Source organism: Myotis nattereri (genome assembly GCF_964212035.1).
Source record: "Myotis nattereri genome assembly, chromosome: 3".
NCBI lineage: Eukaryota > Metazoa > Chordata > Mammalia > Chiroptera > Vespertilionidae > Myotis > Myotis nattereri.
Genome location: NC_138077.1, coordinates 65684864 through 65705940, shown reverse-complemented (window position 1 = coordinate 65705940; position 21077 = coordinate 65684864). Strand labels below are relative to the sequence as shown.

At 41.0% G+C, this 21077-nt stretch overlaps 1 protein-coding gene across 1 annotated transcript; it reads left to right on the top strand.

Annotated features, from left to right (window-relative positions):
• The first annotated feature begins 65 nt into the window (after nucleotides 1-65).
• QTRT2 (queuine tRNA-ribosyltransferase accessory subunit 2) lies at nucleotides 66-20838 on the top strand. The gene is made up of 9 exons (XM_081087683.1): nucleotides 66-160; nucleotides 1615-1834; nucleotides 2737-2792; nucleotides 4476-4552; nucleotides 6731-6943; nucleotides 11570-11769; nucleotides 14156-14307; nucleotides 16724-16841; nucleotides 18468-20838. Exons 2-9 carry the CDS (start codon nucleotides 1635-1637, stop codon nucleotides 18697-18699), a joined length of 1248 nt encoding a protein of 415 aa, XP_080943809.1. The 5' UTR covers nucleotides 66-160; nucleotides 1615-1634; the 3' UTR covers nucleotides 18700-20838.
• Nucleotides 20839-21077: the final 239 nt, after the last annotated feature.

The following is a 21077-nucleotide window of genomic DNA, read 5'->3' as shown; positions in this document are numbered from 1 at the left end:
TTCGCGAGATTACTTTTGCCTTTTCCTGGCGCCCGGTGATGACGCAATGCTCCCTGATTGGCTCTGCATTCGAGGCGGTGATTCTGCAAGCGGGACTCGTGGAAGCGAGCTGTGGGGAGGCTGAGAGGTCTCCAGACAAGAACAGTCGGGAGGTTTGTAGGTGAGTGCCCCCTCTCCCTGAGGGTGTGGGGACTACCACGGGTGATGAGTCGCGTCGCGCCCAGACACTTCCTGGTTGTGTGGCGCTAACTGTTGAACTCCCCACCACGAATCCCCTTACCTTCTCTGGGTCTCTCCTGGTGGCTTCCGTGTCCAGATTCTCCCAAACCGTGCGAGCTTTCACCGCATCTCTGAGTAAAAGGGACCTGCTTTCAACTGGCCTCTGCTGAAGGGTCAAGTTATCAGCCGAAAGCTTCCCCCGGGCCGCCCAGAATGCTGGAGCGGGTGGGAGGATCCCGCATCGCTGAGCCCAGCGCTCCGCGAGGCCTGGAGGTGGCTCCTGGAGTGGCGGTACATCCGTCCTTATGGACCGAGCATGGATGTTTGCGTGGACAGTCCATTCTGGAGCGCAGGGGTGCATTAGGCAGGGTAGATGTTTAGAGCGGGAGCTTTGGACCAGCTACTTCGTGGCTGCATGACCTCAACCGACTTGCTTAATAACTCTCAGGCCCCTCGGCAAAATGGGGGCGATAGTACTGAAATCATTGGAGTCTGGTAACGATGGAAAGTCAGTGTATATGTATAGAACCCTTCCAGGAAACGTAAACTAAACTGGACTTGAGATTGGTGAAAACGAGATCAGGGAAGCCTTGCCCTCAGAACTTTGCAGTGGTCTTGGGACCCGCTCCGTCTTCAGGGTCCGTCAGAATGGCGATGGTTGATTAAATTGTGATACCTACGCCCTGGCTGGGTAGCTCAGGCGGATAGTTACCACTAAGTTGGGTAGAGCATGGACCTGATACCCAAGGTTGCGAGTTCCATCCAGGTCAGGGCACATACAAGAATCCACCAATGAATGTATGAATAAGTGGGACAAATAAATGGAGCAAAATGGAATAGGTGACTTTAAAATTATATCTTAACATTGGAGTACACATTGGAGTAACATAAGTAAACGTTGCATATGTTCATGGACAAGGTTCAGGACCTCTAATGGGCTACCAGCCTATAAGAGTACAACCTCCCCAGTCAGACTTCTATGATTTAAGTCCTGGCTCTGACACTTCCCAATGGTGACTTCATTAGCCTCGGTTTACTCATATGTGAAATGATCAGTATTTCCCAAGCAGTGTGACTTTTCTCTACACATTGCAAGGCTGAGAGTGAGCCTTGGCTGCATAGCATTCTTTCTATGATTAGTCTTCACTTTCATCCTTCCATTTGTTTGAATTTTATCAGGTCAGACAAAAATTCAATAACTGAATTTAAATGGGGTTGATGTCATCATATTGCTCAGGGACTTTGTCCCATTCCCCTGGATATATAAAAAAAATCTGAGGCTGGAAGTAGTCGTAAACATGCTATAATTAATTTTTTTGTAGGTTATATTTGCAAAATGTTTAGTCTTTAAATGTCTTGAAACTTCTTCTGAATTTAATGATCTTTTCTTATCAGGACCTGGAGAATCCCTCAGGATGAAGCTGAGTCTCACCAAGGTAGTTAATGGCTGTCGCCTAGGAAAAATAAAAAACCTGGGCAAAACAGGGGACCGCACAATGGACATTCCAGGCTGCCTTCTATACACCAAGACTGGCTCTGCCCCACACCTGACCCATCACACGCTGCATAGTATCCACGGGGTTCCTGCCATGGCTCAGCTCACACTGTCATCGCTGTAAGTAGTGGACTCAACCATTCCAGGTTTCAACTTTGGCAGCAGCTTAGTTACCTTAACTAAGGTACAGCAAAGCAAAAGACTTTCTTGCTTATATGTGTAAAATTTGTAGATTTTTTTAGAATGAAATCAGAAGAAATATATTAAATGTTATACATCATCTGGCCCTAATCTGGAAGGCACGGGTCAGACTTCCATGTTAAAGGTGCTTCACTTTTCCTCTGAACCCAAGGTTCCTCATTGCCACTGCTCCCAAGGGTGACAGGGTAGGGGCTGCCTTTATGCACCAGCCTCAAAAGATTTCTCTGTCCCTGCACGTGTACTTGCATGTGCTACTTATGGAAACAGAGCTAATGGAGTTAGACCATTTTGTGTATTGTACATATTGACCTTATCCTTAATTGAATAATCTGCTCTAGATGAAATGACTGCAATATCCTCCTATATAATAAAAGGCTAATATGCAAATTGTTCCCTCCACTGGGAGTTCCACGGGGGGGCAGGGTGCTCCCTGCCCCCCCCCCCCAACTGCCTGTGGCACCTCCCCCTCTCCCCCACCTGCTGGACCCACCCCTGCACGAATTTGTGCACTGGGCCTCTAGTTGTGTTGATAATAAACTGATTTGGAAGGAGACAGGGAAGAAGAAATCGAGATATTCTGGAGCAGTTGAACTTTGCCAGTTTCTCTTCTCACAGAACCACTTGCAGATTGAAAACCTTTACTCTGGCTAATGCATCTAGCCTAGTGAGTTGGGACTCTTGAGTAATGGTGTTAATGGTGTATTTGTTGTTCAAGACTACATTTACTGTCACATAGCATGTTTGGGTGAGAAGAGGACTTCAGTTGTATCGAGTGTCTGTGGAATGATTCATTATTATGTATTTTTCTGTTTTACTTACAGTGCAGAATATCACGAAGTCTTGACAGAATATAAGGAAGGAGTTGGAAAGTTTATAGGTAAAATTAATTAAGTTATTCATGTGTGCCTTATGATGTATTAATTTGAAGTTTGGAGGTGCTGTTTATTCTTTGATCTTTCATTCATACGTTTGCTGGTTCATTAATTTAGTAAGCATTTATTGAGCATCTGAGAACCAGACATTGGGGAATCAAAGATGAATAGGGAACAGTTATTGCCCTCGTGGAACCCAGAACCTAGTTGGGATAAAAATAAACAGGTAATTCCAGTAGAGTGGTGACTACATTTGAAGATTAGGGGTATGTACATGTATCATGAGAGCCAGAGGGAGAAGCACATAACCTGCTGTAGGGTACATGTGGAAGGAGGTCAGAGTAAAGAAAGAATTTTTGAGAGAGAAGTTGAAGGGCTCCTTAGCTGGATCAAGGAAGAGTTATCCAGGCCAGGAGTGGGTGGTAGTAGACAGGTATGGGCAGGTATTCCAGGCATAGAGCAAAGACCTAGAAGTGAAACACTGCATGGAATTTCCCTAAGATCCAAAGGATTTTTGTTAGGTTTGGGCCTAAAACATAAGGCAGAGGACAAAGAGTTTATGTACTGCTACCTTCTGATATGTTAATGTTTTCTTTTGGTCCAGAACTAGGATTTTAAATGCAGGGGTATATGTCCATTTATTTATAGGAAAAGCTTAGCAGTGATAGCTGGAGAATAAATTCTTCTGCAGACTATTTTCTCCTGAAGCTTTTTCCAATATCTAAGGCTCACTTAAGTGAATAAAAATCCTGTTTCCATTGGTTATTCAATAGTCTGCTTGTGAGAGAAACTGCATGATGACTTGTTTGTCACAAGGCCCTATATTTCAGTAGAGGAATTTATGTAATACAGTTTTTCTTGATATGAGACCAGTTTTAATAACCAGCTTTAAAGTATAAAAGTCTAAAATTAAGTGAAAATAGCTAATATAAGCTTTCTACAGATAATTGTAGCAGTTGAGATTGTGGAAAATGAGGTGAAGAACTGCAGAGATATTTTTTTAATTTGCTTTATTTTGGGGGTCTTTTTTCATTGAAATTCCATTTTTTTTTTCTTATGAAAATGCAGGGTAGCATATGAAATTTAAGCACATATGGTTTGCTAAACTTTTTTTGGATTTTTTTTTTAAAAACAACTTTTTTTTTACTAAAGAACCTAAGAAACTATCATCTTGAGTCAGTGAAACTTACTGAAAATGAGATTCATTTGCACTATCCTACAGCTTTTAATTCTGCCTCTAGGGACTCATGATGTGGGATGGCTTTATCATTAATGAAATTACCTTTTGATTAGATCATTTCATCTTTCCAGGAGCTAGTTCCCCTTGCATAGTAACTACAATGAACATAATTGATACTAAATTTGTCTTCAAAGCAAATCGTGTAGGGTCAGCGTGTCATTAAACACTTTCATTGTATCTCATCCTTAGCATATACCTTCCCTTTGAAGCAATGCACTGTGTCATTAGAAATGAACCTTTGCAGTTAATTTGTTTAGATTAGTGGGTTTCAAAGTATTTTTCATTCATGTTGACAGGCCTTCTGTATTTCTTAGTGCATATATGAGCCATTTACTGGGCTCAGTGTTGTTGCTTTATCTAGCAGTATACATCATGAAGCTGTTCTGGTCCAACACAGTGTAATAGTTGATATAAGTGCTTTCAAGGGTTCTTGTTTATGTTTATACAGGCATGCCAGAATCGCTCTTGTACTGCTCCCTGCACGATCCAGTCAGCCCCTGCCCAGCTGGTTATGTAACAAACAAGGTATGTTCTCAGACATTCCTCCAAGGCTGCAACTTTGTCCCAGCAAGTCAGCCTCCTGTATCCCTCTGCCTGGGATGTTGACCCATTCCTGACCGCTTTTTGCCTTCTCTTTATTTTTATGAATATAATAGAATGGGTGGCTTACAGGAGTTAAAGGAGATCTGCCTGAGGATGGGATTAAGGTAAAGAATGTATCCTCAGCTTTCTCATTGATACAAAAATTTGTGGCTGGAAAAGGGTTAAGTACATTCTAAAAAAAGAAATTGCTATGATGGTAGAAAGCGGTAGTCTTTTGATAACATGCTTTATTTGCAGTTTTAACAACCTCAGGAGGAGTGGGGAAAGTTGCTGATGAGTGTTATCACATGTCCAACTATATATAGTGGAACCTCAGTGTAATACTGCTTGTTTTTAGAACAGAATTTAAAAAAACTGGGTCCACTTTTTAGCTAGTGAAGAGGAATATCAAAAGGACTTCATTAAAAGTTTTCTCTTGAGACATGGCCCCATTGCATTGTCCTTGAGGACAGTGTTGTGGCAAGGTTTCAGTACAGTGTAGGCAGAAGGAAGTTCACAGTTGTGAGTATGTGAAACACGGGTTTATTCTTGTATTATTACTTATTCTTATATATTTTTTCATACGAATAACTGCAAATCTCCTTTGCCTACCCCTGTATACACTACTACTTTACAAATGCAATTCCTTTCCCTGCACCCAATTTATTGATGTCAACAATATGGATTAATCTTACTAAGATTACTATTTTAAATTACTCTTCTGCTTTACACTTCTTTTTATCTTGTAATTTGTATTCAAAAGAAAATATTTTGATGTCAGTTATCTACCCTATTTATAAAGGAGAGAGGATTCATTTAAACATGCCAAAATAAAGACTGCGTATCGCTTCCCCACCTATGTCCTTGTCAATCTTTTCAGAGAAGAGGAGCTGTAGGAGAAATAACCAAAGGAACATATAGAGCAGAGGTTCTCAACCTGTGGGTCGCGACCCTTTGGGGGTTGAACAACTCTTTCACAGGGGTCGCCTAAGACCATTGGAAAACACATATATAATTACATATTGTTTTTGTGATTAATCACTATGCTTTAATTATGTTCAATTTGTAACAATGAAAATACATCCTGCATATTGGATATTTACATCACGATTCATAACAGTAGCAAAATTACAGTTATAAAGTAGCAATGAAAATAATTATATGGTTGGGGGTCACCACAACATGAGGAACTGTATTAAAGGGTCGCGGCATTAGGAAGGTTGAGAACCACTGATATAGAGGTTCTTGTGTACTATGGGATTTATGTCTTAGCACATAAATTCTGTATGTAACTCAACTTGGTAATTGCTTAATGATGTGTAAGGCCCTAGACCAGGGGTCCTCAAACTTTTTAAACAGGGGGCCAGTTCACTGTCCCTCAGACTGTTGGAGGGCCGGACTATAGTTTAAAAAAAAAGTATGAACAAATTCCTATGCACACTGCACATATCTTATTTTGAAGTAAAAAAACAAAACGGGAACAAATACAATATTTGTATTTGCATGTGGCCCGCGGGCCGTAGTTTGAGGACCCCTGCCCTAGACTGCTTTTGGGGCACAACATGAATTGGGATACTCTAGTCAAATATACAATGGTGTGCTGAGGGCTATCATTTCTATAAAAGAAGTAAGCACACATGTCTGAAAGAACATGGGTGAGGGAATTGATCATGCCAGGGAAGTTTAGGGAACACATTAGAGTAGGTGATATTTGAACTCTGTCTTGAAGGGTCCCAGGCAAAGGAGTAGGGGAAGCGACTTCAGTCAAAAGGAGTGATGTGATCAAAGACAGAAGAATCAAAGTCTGCAGTGTATTCAGGAACAGCATGGGTAGAGTGGGGTGGGCGAGACTGGAAGACTGGGCTTCTAGGAAAGTGTAACAGAATTCTTGGGAGCAAGCCCAGACGTTGGCTTGTATGGCCCTTGAAGGATTCTCTGTGAGCAACAAGGTTCTTAGAGAATTTGGAGTTTAGTATAGGAACCCTCTTTTACTCACCATGTCTAGGATGTTGAATTGCTACCATCTCTAGTTGTAAAGAAGAATTAAGTTCAGAATTGCTTTAGCATTCTGTTATTTGCATTTCACTCTTGCTAATTCCCCATCGTCTTGTTCATTGGCAGTCTGTGTCTGTGTGGGGTGTTGGAGGACGAGTGGAAATGACTGCTTCCAAGTTCATGGCAATTCAGCAGGCCCTTCAGCCAGACTGGTTCCAGTGCCTCTCAGATGGAGAAGCATCTTGTGCAGAAGCAAGTTCCATAAAAAGAGTCAGGAAGTCTGTTGACCGATCGCTGCTATTCCTGGATCATTGTCTGCGACTGCAGGAAGAGTCAGAGGTAAAGCTGTGCATCTCACTGCTACTCTTTCTTGGAAACTCTTGCTAATTGCCATTGCATGACACTGCCTCTTCTGTTCTTCCTACTTCTCTGCTCCTTGCTTCTTGGTCTCTTGTATGCTCTCCTACTCTTTTTTTCCTGACCCATTAATTATAATTGCTCTCTAGGATTCTGTCTAAGGTTCTCTTTACATCTTTTTTGTTTTATTGCTGATAGTTCTAAAATACTAGGTATAATCAAGACCACACTGCTTAGCTTCAGGATCACATAACTACAGGGCTTTAGCTGGGCTCTATTACTAGAATATTCCTCATGTACATCTCAAACTCAGAGAAGAAACGCCGTATCTTTTCTCTTCAAACCTCTTCTTCCTTTTGCTCTCTATCAATGCTCTGCTTCAGTTTTTGGCAGCCACCAAGTTTCTCAACACAGAAAGTTGAGTCTTTCAAGACTCCTTTCAATATCCAATTTAATCTCCAATATTCACTCTCCTTTGATTCCATCTCCCTAAATATACCTAGAATCTGCCCCCTCACCGCCCTTATCACCATCTTAAGGCCTCATAACTTCAGATTGTCTTATGTAAATAATTATTTAATTGTTCTTCCTGCCTCTGTTCTCTATTCCACCCAATCCATCTTCAGCCCTGTCGTCCAAGAGATCTTCGTAAAGCACAAATATGACCCAGTTGCCCACTTTCCTAAAAGAATTTGAGGTTCTCCACTTCAGCTCTTACATGGCGTGGACAGCCTGTAGACCTGGCCCCTGCCTGTTTCTCCACCCAGTGTGGCCTCCTTTCTCTGTGGCTGGCACTTGCAGTTCCCTGAGGCATTTCCTTTTCAGGGCACTGTGCCTACATGCAGACTTCCTTCTGGTCTGCTGCTTTGTTCTTATTCTCAGCCATATTTCTCTTGCTTCCAGCTCCGGCTCATTTATTCCATTGTTTTCATTCGAGGAAACTGCCCCTGACCCTCCCAGGAAGTTCTTTTCACTCTTTGCCACTCCTTTCATTTGGATGTAGCTATACTATAGCCCCAATCATATTGTTCTGCAATGATTTATGTGTTTGTCTTTATTAACTGTGACCTCCTTAAGCTCAGTTTCTGTGTATTATTTTTTATCTTCATCATGTAGCAAAATTCCTGACACCCTCCGTAAGTACTGATGGTGAATGGTTATGATGGCTGGGGAAGGAGCTGTAGCTGTAAATAAGGGCTCCCGATAGCAGAGTTGGTAGTGACGTTGGAAAAGGACGCGTTCACTAGGAGAACGCAGAGGAGGTAGGAGTTCAGGAGATAGTGACCAGAGGGGAGAATCAGGGTCTGATGATTTAGGTGGTCGTCCTGAGCACCGATTAGTTTTCACTATGGCAGCTGCTTCCGTTTGAGGAACATTGTCATTTTGAATTTACCCATAAAAATGTAATTTGACTAATACAGTTAGTATACACGAAATAATGAGAGGAAACTTAGTTGTCATTCAGAATAGAACTCTCAGTATCTGCAATAGGAGTTCAGCCTGGGACACTGCTGTGGGTCTGAATTGCTAGTGTTGCTCACTAGCCATTGTTTTGAGCCAGTAATTATCCTTGTAAAGTGAGTAATGTTTGATGAGTGAAAAGGACAGAGTATGACAGGACATGGCTATTAGAAAGGCCAGGTGCGCCTCAAGTATTTCTTCTATGTTATACTCAGCCTCACCATTTCATACTGTTTTCGTGTGTCGGTCAAATGCTGGGATTCCTCTCTGTACCCCTTATGTTTATGCTATTGTCTTGATATGATTATTAATAGTGCCTCCTATACTCTTTAATGTGTTCCATTTTAGACAATAATTATATGTAACCCTGCTTCTTATACCCATGAAAGGGAATTTCTCAGATAGGGCTGTGTCAGTCACACAAAGGAACAAGCCTGTGTAACTCTGCTTTGTATGTCTGCATACATCTTTTTCTTTTCCAATGATTCCTTCCCCTCTTATTCATTGGATCCTCTTATTCTGAGTGCCCTTAAGTGTTGAGGCTCCCGAAGGTTCTGTTGTTGGACTTCTTTTCTTCTTCATACATTCCCTAGGCCAGAGATGGCGAACAGGTTTCATCCCAAGGTGCTTGGAGCTGTGCCCGGTACGAGCAGGAAGAGAGTGGTCTGTTAGGCATGTCTGCTGTGGAAGCAGGAGTCGGGAGTGGCTGCCCAGTGCCAAGGGCCTACCGTTCTAGCCTGGGCACTCATATTTGTGTATCTCACGTGTCCATAATCAGGCCTCTGCCGTGGCTAAATGTGTATGTTCCACTGATACCTCAAACTCAGAATACACAAATCAGGATGTTCATCTTGTCTCAGCCTCACTATTTTTTTTTAAAATATATTTTATTGATTTTTTACAGAGAGGAAGGGAGAGGGATAGAGAGTTAGAAACATCGATGAGAGAGAAACATCGATCAGCTGCCTCCTGCACACCCCCTAACTGGGGATGTGCCCGCAACCAAGGTACATGCCCTTGACCGGAATCGACCCTGGGACCCTTCAGCCTGCAGGCCGATGCTCTATCCACTGAGCCAAACTGATTAGGGCTCACTATGTGTTTTTTTTTTTTTTTTAGGATTATCTGTCTGCTCTTCTCAGCATCTCCCTGGACTTCCAAAAAGGAGCCAGGAGTCATCCTAGAGTCTAGGACATCCGTGGGCAAACTACAGCCCGCGGGCCGGATCCGGCCCGTTTGAAATGAATAAAACTAAAAAAAAAAGAGACCGTACCCTTTTATGTAATGATGTTTACTTTGAATTTATATTAGTTCACATAAACACTCCATCCATGCTTTTGTTCCGGCCCTCTGGTCCAGTTTAAGAACCCATTGTGGCCCTCGAGTCAAAAAGTTTGCCCACCCCTGGTCTAGGACCTGGACCAGCTGTGGGCAAACTACGGCCCACGGGCCAGATCCAGCCCCTTTGAAATGAGTAAAACTATTGAAAAAAAAGACCCTATCCTTTTATGTAATGATGTTTACTTTGAATTTATATTCACACAAACACTCCATCCATGCTTTTGTTCAGGCTCTCCGGTCCAGTTTAAGAACCTATTGTGGCCCTCGAGTCAAAAAGTTTGCCCACCCCTGACCTAGACTGTCTTCATCCTCTTCTTGGACAACTAATCAGTTGTTGATTGTACCATCTGATGAGGTTTCAGATCCACCCCTCTTCACCCCACTGGCACTGCCTTAGACCAGGTCCTCTTGGACTTTTACTTGGGTTATTACATTGCCTCCTGCCCCATCCTTTAGCCGTACTCCCTCTTAATTCACTCTCCACACAATATCCAAAGTGTTCTTTCTGGAGGAATAGTGTGATGATGCCCCTCCTGTTTAAGAAGCAAAATTCCCTCTTCATAGCCTCCCTCCCCACCCCTCTGTTCTACCAGAAAGCCACTGTTGACTTGTGTATTTCCTTGTATAGCTTATATTTACAGTTACATACACATAATTATTACATATATGTGTGGTTTTTATAACATGAATACAATCATATGTTCAGAAATTTCCTTTTTCCTTGCTTATCAATATCTTGAAACTCTTTCCTCGTGAATATATTTGTAGTAGAAATTTGTAGAAGTGAAATTTTAGGATATAAAGATGAAACCACAGACATTGTGATACGTGTTGTGTACATGCCCTCCCATGAGGCTGGACTAATTTTTACTTTCTAGTTATCGGGGTATGTAAGTACATTTTTCACTTTCGCTTTCACTGTGTTGTTATCTTTGAGCTTTTTTGTCAGTGTGATGGGCAAAAATGGTATCTAATTGTTTCCAATTTGCATTTCCTCACTGTGTGAGGTTTAGTAAGCTCTCCATATGTGTACAGGGCATTTACATTTCTTTTTCGGAAGTTCATATTTACATATCTGTCTAGATTTCAATAGGGTTGTCATTTCCTTAGAGGATTTTTGGAGCTTTTTCTGTGGTGTAGATGTTTATCTATTCCTCCAAAGAGTAAGTTTTCCTTTGCCCTTGTTGATAGTGTATTTTACTAGAGAAGGTTTAATGTTTTTGTACTGAAATATGTCAGCCTTTTACTGTAAGCTTTAGGTTGCTTAGGAAGGCCTTCCTTAGACCAAGATTAAAAAAATATTTAATATATTCTAATATTTGCATAACTGTATTTTTTTATGTTTAGTTTTACTTTTAAGGATGGTGTGCAGTAGGGTTTTTTTGTTTGTTACTGTTTTCCAAATGGATAGTCCATTGTCCCAACCAAATAGTTTAGAAGTTCCTAAAGTTGAGTCTAATTAATAATGACTTGGCGGGGACCTCAGGCAGGCCTGGATAGTCATTTAAACAAATTGAAACTATTCCTTTGTCTTTTTCCTCTTGTACCTGCTCAGCATGCATTTAATTTACTCTAAGCTAAAGCATGGCTGCGTTTGTCGATTGCTTCAGTTTCTCCACACAGTCTTTTCATACTTGGGTGGCTTTCAAATTGTGCTTTTCGGAGCAGAGACAGCACCATTCCCTGCATGCTTCCCACTGAGATTTTGTCTGTCCATTGGGCTTCTTTGTAAGGTTCATTTAGATTTTAGACAAAGGTCTCCACTCCTGGAAATGGTTAAAATTGTTCAGTCCTTTTTTACCTTAGGTCCTTCAGAAAAGTACGATCATTGGAGTGATTGAAGGTGGAGATGTGATGGAGGAGAGGCTGAGGTCAGCACGAGAGACAGCCAAGCGGCCTGTAGGTGGCTTCCTTCTGGATGGCTTTCAAGGAAACCCGACAACTCTGGAGGCTAGATTGGACTTGCTGTCGTCAGTTACCGCGGAGCTGCCGGAAGACAAACCGAGGCTAGTGCTGAGTTGGATGCTGGCTGAGCTTCATGGGCAGCAGAACTGGAGTGCTGGGGGTTGAGTATTGTGCAGTCTATACATGGGCATGTCTTTCAATGTTTTTTTTAAATAAATATATTTTATTGATTATACAGAGAGGAAGGGAGAGGGTAGAGAGTTAGAAACATCGATGAGCTGCCTCCTGCACACTCCCTACTGGGGATGTGCCCGCAACCAAGGTACATGCCCTTGACCGGAATAGAACCTGGGACCCTTCAGTCCGCAGGCCAACGCTCCCAGTTAGGGCTCTTTCAATGTTTTGATGTTGTCCTTTCTGGGTTGAGTCTGCTGAGGCTGACCACAGGGGGAATTTCCATCGAGGCTGTCCTGTGGTTGGTTCAGGATATAGACCAGAGGACAGTTGCCATATGAATGAATTTATTTGATGCTCATTCTAAGTGAGGACAAGTGCCATACTGTTTCTCCTCATTCTTGTGCTAAATGCAGGCACTGTTCCTATGCATTAGAACATGGTTTCCACGGACAGGTGTAAGCTATGGGGACTCTGGCCTTCCTCAGGGAGAGCTGAGGATGAATCTGTGCTGCCTAGCAGAATGAAGATGGGCACTACTAATAAGAACTTCATAGATTTGAGGCAGCAGTATCATATTTTGAAATTGAGGGGGCCGGCAACACTGTGGTTCTTTCCATAAGTCCCAGGTTTTACTGTGGGCTGGTGAGAAGGGATGATCTACATGATTCAAAGCTAAAAGTCCTGAGTTTCTGAGTGCAGCTGATGTCTTATTAGACTACCCCCAATTTTGTTTTGTTTTTTTTAAAGAATAGTCTTTTTTCCACTTGGTATGAATATTTATGCTCTTTCCTATATATATCATAAGAGGTCTGATTATGACGTACTGCTTTATACCCCTCGGGCTGTTGGCTAGTATCTAACATGCAATTTTACTACTTTTTAAAAACAGTTATAACTTGTAGTAAAGTGTGTGAATCTTATGTAGAGCTTGGTGACTTTTTACACACACACACACACACACACACACACACACACACACACACTGTGTAAACACCAGCCAGAATGATATCTTTTCATCACCCCAGGCAGCATTTGCCCCGATTTTAACCCCATTGTCTGTTCATTGCTCCCCCTCCTAGTCCATTCCGGTACAGACTACAATTTAGTGTTAGTATTTCTAGTCTTTTTCTGGACTTCTCTGAGTTAAGTGCTCACAGATGTCTGTTACTGGATTTGAAAGCTGGGATTGTTTTTCTTTCTATAAGTGTGTAGAAACTCCAGCTTCAGTTGGAGAGGAGGTCTAAGACATTACGTTACTTGAGGGAAACTAGTCAGAAAAATCAGCGTATATTTAAGGGTTCTGGTTGTTTAATATTACATAAGCCTTTTTTTGGACTTCTTTTAGAAATCAGAGAGTCTGTAAGCTTTTCTCTGCCAGTTCATAAAAGGAACTATGGGTAGAAAAACAAACATAAAAAACAGCAGCCAAACAGCCCTGATCTAGCATCTTCTGGTGTTGTTTTAGTGGTAAAACCTTGGTTGAGTATTAATATTCTCAGAATGCCTTGCCCATACCTCTAAAATTACCACCTTATCCCACCATGCAGACGTTTTATTCATGGTGAAAATATAAAGAAGCATAAATAAGGCCAACTAGATTCCTAGATTCTGTGGGCATAGTTGAAATTCTGAGAGCAAGAGTTGCTTTGTAAATGAACCTATGATAAAAATGCCTTTCTGGAACCAATTATAAAAGTGAATTATAGGCAACATACAGTTAAAATATAGAAGTGTTTGAGGGGGACTAAACACAACCTTGCACTCTTAAAAAAAATCCATGTGGATAGGTAGGCTATAAAATTTCAGTCTAAGACTAGGGAGGTTGTTCAGCACAGATGAGAGGAGGAAGAAAACTAACCTTTACACTATGCTTTTTCAGATGTCTTATTAGTTCTCCCAACAGTTCTGTGAGGTATGTATTCATGCTCTTATCTGTAATAATAAAAGGGTAATATGCTAATTAGACCTGACGTCCTTCAGGACAAAACCGGGGCACAGGGAAGCTGGTGCCGGCAGCCAGGGGAAGGAAGGCCTACTCTTGTATGAATTTCGTGCATCGGACCTCTAGTTTTTAAAATGAGAAAACAAAAACTCAGAGAGGTTAAGAAACTTTCCCAAAGAACACAGCAAGTAAATTAATAGCAGAGCTCTCTAGCCCAGCTCTCTCTGCCTCCCAAGTAAAGGTTCTTTCCACCACATCTTATTATTTGCTGCCTGCCATGCTAACTATGACTGATGGTTTTCATTATTATTTTAATGCCCTCGTTGAGTCCTGGCATTGTCCTCATGTCAGTGTTCTTATTTTCACAGGCTCATCTGTGGCATTAGCCTGCCAGATGAGGTGCTCGAGTGTATTGAAAGAGGAGTGGACTTATTTGAGAGTTTTTTCCCTTATCAAGTGACAGAGCGGGGAGGTGCCCTGACTTTCAACTTTGATTACCAGCCGAATCCTGAGCAGACATGTAGGTCTTTTGAAGTTCATCTTAGTGTTATCCTTAACTTTCTTCTGTTTCCTATCAGTTTTGGCTTGTGATGCCAGCCAGAAATATGGGCATATTATAAAGCCAGCCTTTTATAAAACTTCATCTTTGTTTCTTATCTGTGTGCTCTGGCATGTTGGTCCACACAACCCAGGTACTTAATACTATACACATAGTTCATGAATATTAGCAGGTAATTTTGGAGTTAGCAGAAGCAAAAAAAAAAAAAACCACAACACACACACAAAACCTCTTCTATTAACAGCCTGAAAAAGACCATTCAGAGTGAATAGTGATGAAAATCTAAGAAAATAAAACCTTGAACTGCTTGGTAAAAGTTAATTTGTTTTTTCACAAAAGAGTTCTTGTCTGCTTTTTGCAAATCCTTTGCTATTAAAATACAGGGAGTCTCACCACCCTGATCTTAGCATTACTTTTGCTTTTTTATGCACACTGAGATGTGAAAGCTGTTTTCCGTTGCGATTATTGCTTTGAACACTGCCATTTTATTTTATTGTTTAGTTATTCAGAAGTCAAGAAAATCAGTTTCCGATTCTGCCATTTAACTGGCAGTAGTAAAGGAACTGGGATGCTGGCTTTGGGCTGGGTCCCTTGAAGCACCTGCCCATTTTTCCCGAGAATGTTGCATGCCCAGTGTTTCCTCGGGCCTCCCTAGGTGTGCGGTCCTTTCCCGTCCTGCTGTCCTTTGAACTCGTCCTCTGTCACTGCCAACCTTAAATTTGACTAGGGCTAGAGACTTCATTTAAAGGTTCATTTTATTCCCCATAAGTTATCAAAATTTCATTCAGAAGATGTTATACTTTTATAGAGCAACTTAAGCATTAATCTAATTGGAATTACTCGGAAAACAAAATAAATCAGGTTGGCCAAATTCTTATATATATAGGAAGTCAATTTTACTGTCTTTTAGACCAGAATATAATGTATGTGGGTAGGTGTACCATAAACACTTTATAAATGTTCATGACTTTATTTACAAGCTTAATTATTTCCACCAGGACATAGGTAGCTATTAGTCATTCTGTACCATGTATATGCAAAATTGAAAAAGAACCTGATATTGTTCCTCTTTGGCCACAGAAAGCTTTTTATTTATGATTAGGAAAATTGAAATCGTTTGAACATTCTTATTAAAGTATTATTAATCACACTTGTGTGTATAGTAATTTATAGTCCTTTGCCAATTACAAAGTGAAAATTACAAAGGAATAAGTTGTCTAATGTAGACAGCAATTCCCTGGGTGAGGATTTCCCGAAAGCCAGGCTTTTATGGGTTCCCATGTCACCACGCAAATTCATGGCAGCAAAGTATAGCCCTGGGCTCAGTGCTTGGGTCGCATCCTCTTTTTCCTTTAACTTGGACCAAATTACCTTCCTAGGACCATCTGCCCATTCTCCTTGGGCCAACCCTGAGATTGTTATTACTTGTTCCTAGAAATACTCATCTACTTGTCCCTTTTTAAGGCAGCTGGCTCTGTGCTTGGGACCTGGTGCTTCTCTTGTAAACCAGGAATGTTTTTTTCTTTTTTTTTTGACTGGAATAACCATTTGTTTTTGTTTGTTTGTTTGTTTTTATTGATTAAGTTATTACATATGTATCCTTATCCCCACGTTACAGGAATGTTTTTTTCTTAAAGCAAAGAGTTCAGGGGAATAATTCAAGTCCCCATGTAATTCTCAATAATCTGAGTTCCCTGGAGGACTGGAGTCTCCATATAGAGTACACAAATTTAAACCATATTCTAGCTTCAATTTATTTGGAACATAGGCAATTATAAAGCCCAATTAGTTTGCATGTGCATTAAGATATGACATAACTTCAACACACACATTTATTCACATAAACACAGTAACTAGTTTTTAAAAATCATTTCTTGACAGTAAGATTATATTATGTACTTATAACCATAATTTGTTTAGATATTGTTGAATCTCCAAATTTTAATATTATACATTTATAGATAATGGGTCTATGATCATCATATACATATTGCTATGTTTCTTTTTAAATATATTTTTATTGCTCTCAGAGAGGAAGGGGAAGAGAGGGAGAGACAGAAATATCAATGATGAGAGGGACATTGATTGGTTTCCTCCTGCATGCACCTCAACCAGGGCCAGGAATCAAGCCTGCAACCAAGTATGTACCCTTGACCGGAATTGAACCCAGAACTCTCCAGTTCTCAGGCTGACACATCCACTGAGCCAAACCGGCTAGGGCCATATTGCTATTTTTCTTATGTCATTTCCTTGAGATAGGATTCAGGAGTGGAATTACAGAGTCTAAGGGCATGAAATAGCAACTAAAATAAGATACTCCCAAAGGCCACTCTTTATCTGACTTTCATTCAAGACTTTTTGTTGGTTTCTCCTTCAGTATTACAACAAAATGGGACTCAGGATGAAAAACAATATGTGGATCAGTCAAAGAAAATGAAAACAGCCAGTGGCAACCAAGAAATGACACCATTTGAAATTAATCTGAAGGAAAAAAAGTAAGGATTTTTTTTTTTTAGTTTAGATATTGATTTCTGACTTTTAAATTTCAATCTGTTTTAAAAGTTTACATTACTGTTCCCTTTTCAGTTTATGACTTTATAAAATACTTATAGTTGGGTATTAGTTAGGCCTTCTCAAATTCAGTTTCAGAAAGTCCTTTTTCTGCAGAGGAAGTTGTGTACTTTGTCTTATCAGAAAACTGAGCCTAGTTAACTATTGTTTAAGAAGAGCTGTCATAAAGGTTAGACCAAACCCATTGTTTGCTGTTTTTTACTCCTTCCAATTACTTTAAATAATGACAGAACAAAATAGGGATTTCAAGATAAAATACAACATTTTTAAAAATTTTAAGGAACTTACTATAGTAATGCCTATCTAGTAATAGTACAGATTTGAAAGTTTATGAAAGAATATGAAAATCCTAGTTTTCATCTATTCTCTAGGGCAGCCGTGGGCAAACTACGGCCCGCAGGCCGGATCCGGCCCGTTTGAAATGAATAAAACTAAAGAAAAAAAAGACCGTACCCTTTTATGTAATGATGTTTACTTTGAATTTATATTAGTTCAAACAAACACTCCATCCATGCTTTTGTTCCGGCCCTCCGGTCCAGTTTAAGAACCCATCGTGGCCCTCGAGTCAAAAAGTTTGCCCACCCCTGCTCTAGGGGCTTCTTAATTGTAGGTGTGAAATAATGTTTACCACATTTAACGTCTTAAAAAATAGCCAAGGAGTTTCATTTCTATTTTTTAAATGTTACGGTAATATGAATGGTTACCACTAAAGTTCTCTGTATGTTAATAGATTTAGCTGGAAATGGGAGTTTTCTTATATCAGCGCTAGATTGGAAGTTACGGAGACTTGGGAGTTGGGATCCCAGCACTGCTCGTGCCTGTCTGACACTTTCCAGGTCATTTGACTGCGTTTTAATAGCTGATAAAAGGTAGCACATATCGTGCTTAGTGTGTGCTCAGCAATGTCCAAGCCTTTTCCTATATTCACTCATTTAATCCGGGGAACAGCTCTGTAAGGTGGGCATTGTTACCATTATAGATGAGGAAACAAAAACAGAGGGAGGTTAAGTGACTTGCCCAAGTAAGCTCTGATCCAGGAATCAAACCCAGGCATTGTAGCTTCAGAGCCCTCCTCATAGCCCCCTTAGTGGTCCTCATCAGTAAAATGACAACAAAAATGCCTGTCTCCAAGGGTGGTTGATGAGATTAAAGAGATGGTATATAAAAAAGTGGTTTGTAAACTGCAAAACGCTATGCAAGTGAAAGGTCGGACCATGTCTTCTGATGCTAGTTCTGGTGGCCAAAGGAGAAATGTGCATTCATCAGAACAGCATTCCTGTTATTACAGTGTGACTGACAGTGCTCAGCCTGAGGGAGCGAACACAGGACTCTCTTTGCTGCTCCCTGTAAGCCTCAGGCTAGAAGGTTATATCCAGCTGAGGAGGACTGCTAACTGGGGCCACATTGCCCTCTTAAGCAGGTGCCCAGCAGTACATTTGGCAGTGATGCTATTAACCATATTCGTTATGCACCGGCAGAATAGGTCGCCTAGGTTGTGGAGTTCGTATATTCCTCACTTTCTGGAATGTCATTCTAACTTCCTTTCTCAGGTACCGGGAGGACTTTGACCCATTGGTGAGAGGGTGTTCCTGTTACTGCTGTAAGAACCACACTCGTGCTTACATTCATCACCTGCTGGTGACCAATGAACTGTTGGCCGGAGTCCTGCTTATGATACACAACTTTGAACACTACTTTGGATTTTTCCACTCCATCCGGGAAGCACTGAAGAGTGACAGGCTGGCACAGCTGAAGGAGCTCATCCGCAGGCAAGCATCGTGAGCCTGGCACACAGGCCTGACTCCACATTGAGCCAGTACCACTGCTGTTCTGTGGGAAGCGGAGAACGAGAAACCATCTTAGCTTTCATCATTTATGCTTGAGAATACGGTCTGCTCAGATAAGGAACGTCTGTACCAAACTGCCCACAGGAGGCTAAAGAGCTTTTTTTCTAAAGACTTAAGTGACCTGGATTGGTCAGAAAGAATTGAACCATGACCTTTAATATTTCTGTGCTAACTCTTTTAGTCAGTAGAGATTTGTTTAGTCAAAAGCGTTAGATGTGAAGAGACAGCCTTGAAGTGGCAGTGATGAGATTCTGAGGGTACACTGAGGTGCATTGGAGATTAAAGGGAGATGATTGGTCATGAGCAGCATGGCCTTGTGGCCTCATGCCTATTGATTGGAGAAGGAATCTGCTTCATTCAGGCATTTTCTTTGTGCTCAGGGGCCTCTTTTGGGTACTGCCTTCCAAGCTGCTCCAGCAGTATAGTCAGTCAGCAGTGGCTCTTTCGATTTAACCAGGCGCACATCTCCATGGAACGTGGGGCTCACACATTGCTCCTCTGACCGATGGCTCCAATGCACACGCCTTCATTTGGCTACATGGCTACGTGGTCTATTTCTGACTTGTCTCCCCAGAGCTAACTGGCAGCTTCCCTAGCTGCGTCTGGTTGTGCAGGTCCACTATAGTCTGCCCTTTAGGTTCAGTAATAGTCTAACCACATAATAACTGTAGCCTCATCACTTGGGGAGATTTCTCCACCATATGTTCACTTGGATAGAGCTTCGGACTGGCAGTTAGAGGATTGGGGTTCAGTGCTACCCACCCACCTTTTCATGCCTGTTTCCTCCTGAATAATTGGGGACAGGCATGTGGATAGGACTAAATGAATTTCTGAGATTCCATCTAACTCTAATATTTGGGAAACAAATAGTTTTAGATCAGAGTCATAGCCTTCCTTATAGTTCTTGCTTATTGATCACCATTGGCCTGATGAAAATGCAGCGGAGCCAGGAGTCAGGCAATAATAGAGACATTTCAGAGTCAAAAAAGAGGTTTGGCTGTGGATTTTGAAGTGGTTGGTGAATTGGCATTAGCAGATCCTGAGGCTGGAAAGACCTTCCTGGATCATCTCTGATCCTGTGAGTTTTTTTACTCTTCCGAAAGGAGTGACATTTGTGTTGATGGTTGTGACAAGTGATTTGTATATTTTTGTGTGCTTTTCTATATTTATGAAGTTTTCTATAAGAACATACCTACACAGCCCTGTCTGGTGTGGCTCAGTTGGTTGGGCATTGTTCCATGCACTGAAAGTTGCTGGTTCGATCCCCAATCAGGGTACATGCTTGGGTTGTGGGCTCGATCCCTGGTGTGGGGCATGCAGAAGGCAGCCAATCAAAGTTTTGCTCTCACATCAACGTGTCTGTCTTTCTCTTTCTCCCTCTCCCTAAAAATTAATTTAAAATATATACAGACATTTGTATGCATAGTTTTTGTCAAAACAACAACAGAACCAAAAAGAGGCCTTTGTTTTTTTAAAAAAATATATTTTATTGATTTTTTTACAGAGAGGAAGGGAGAGGGACAGAGAGTTAGAAACATTGATGAGAGAGAAACATCGATCAGCTGCCTCCTGCACACACCCCACTGGGGATGTGCCCGCAACCAAGGTAGATGCCCTTGACCGGAATCGAACCTGGGACCCTTGAGTCCGCAGGCTGACGCTCTATCCACTGAGCCAAACCGGTTAGGGCAAGAGGCCTTTGCTTTGTGTGTAGGACTGTGAACTACATTTGTTTTATATTATTGTGCTGTATTTTGCTGTTTGTTCATTTTAGTGGGTGTTACTAAGCATTTTTAAAAAATTATGTGGTTACTACATTTTTATGTGTTGGATGCCCATCTATATGGTTTACCTTTATTAGATGGGAGTAATTCTGTTTTGGAATTCATAACTTTGGAATTCATGGGCATTCCTATTACCTCTATCCATGAATGGTACGGGTACTTATGAAAGAATCTCAGTTCTCAAGGATCTGATTGTTTTGAAATATATTGGATGGGACTTGTTCATATGTTTATATTCCTTTTCAATGCCAAATCCATTGTTAGAGGACTATTAATAAATATCCCAGAATTTGTATAAAATGTATGAGTTTTATGTTCAAAACACTGAAATTTCTGCCCAATATTGTCCATTTTTCTGGGTCTTTTTCTTATTAGCATATTTGAAAAAAATGTTTCTTTAATGAAACCTATTAAAGTCAATGGCCAGTAAACATTTTGAACTAAAAATATACTGTCTTATTTCCTGTAACTGGTAGTGGATCTACTAAACAAAATATTAAATTTCCATGGTACCAGAAATAGTCTCCAA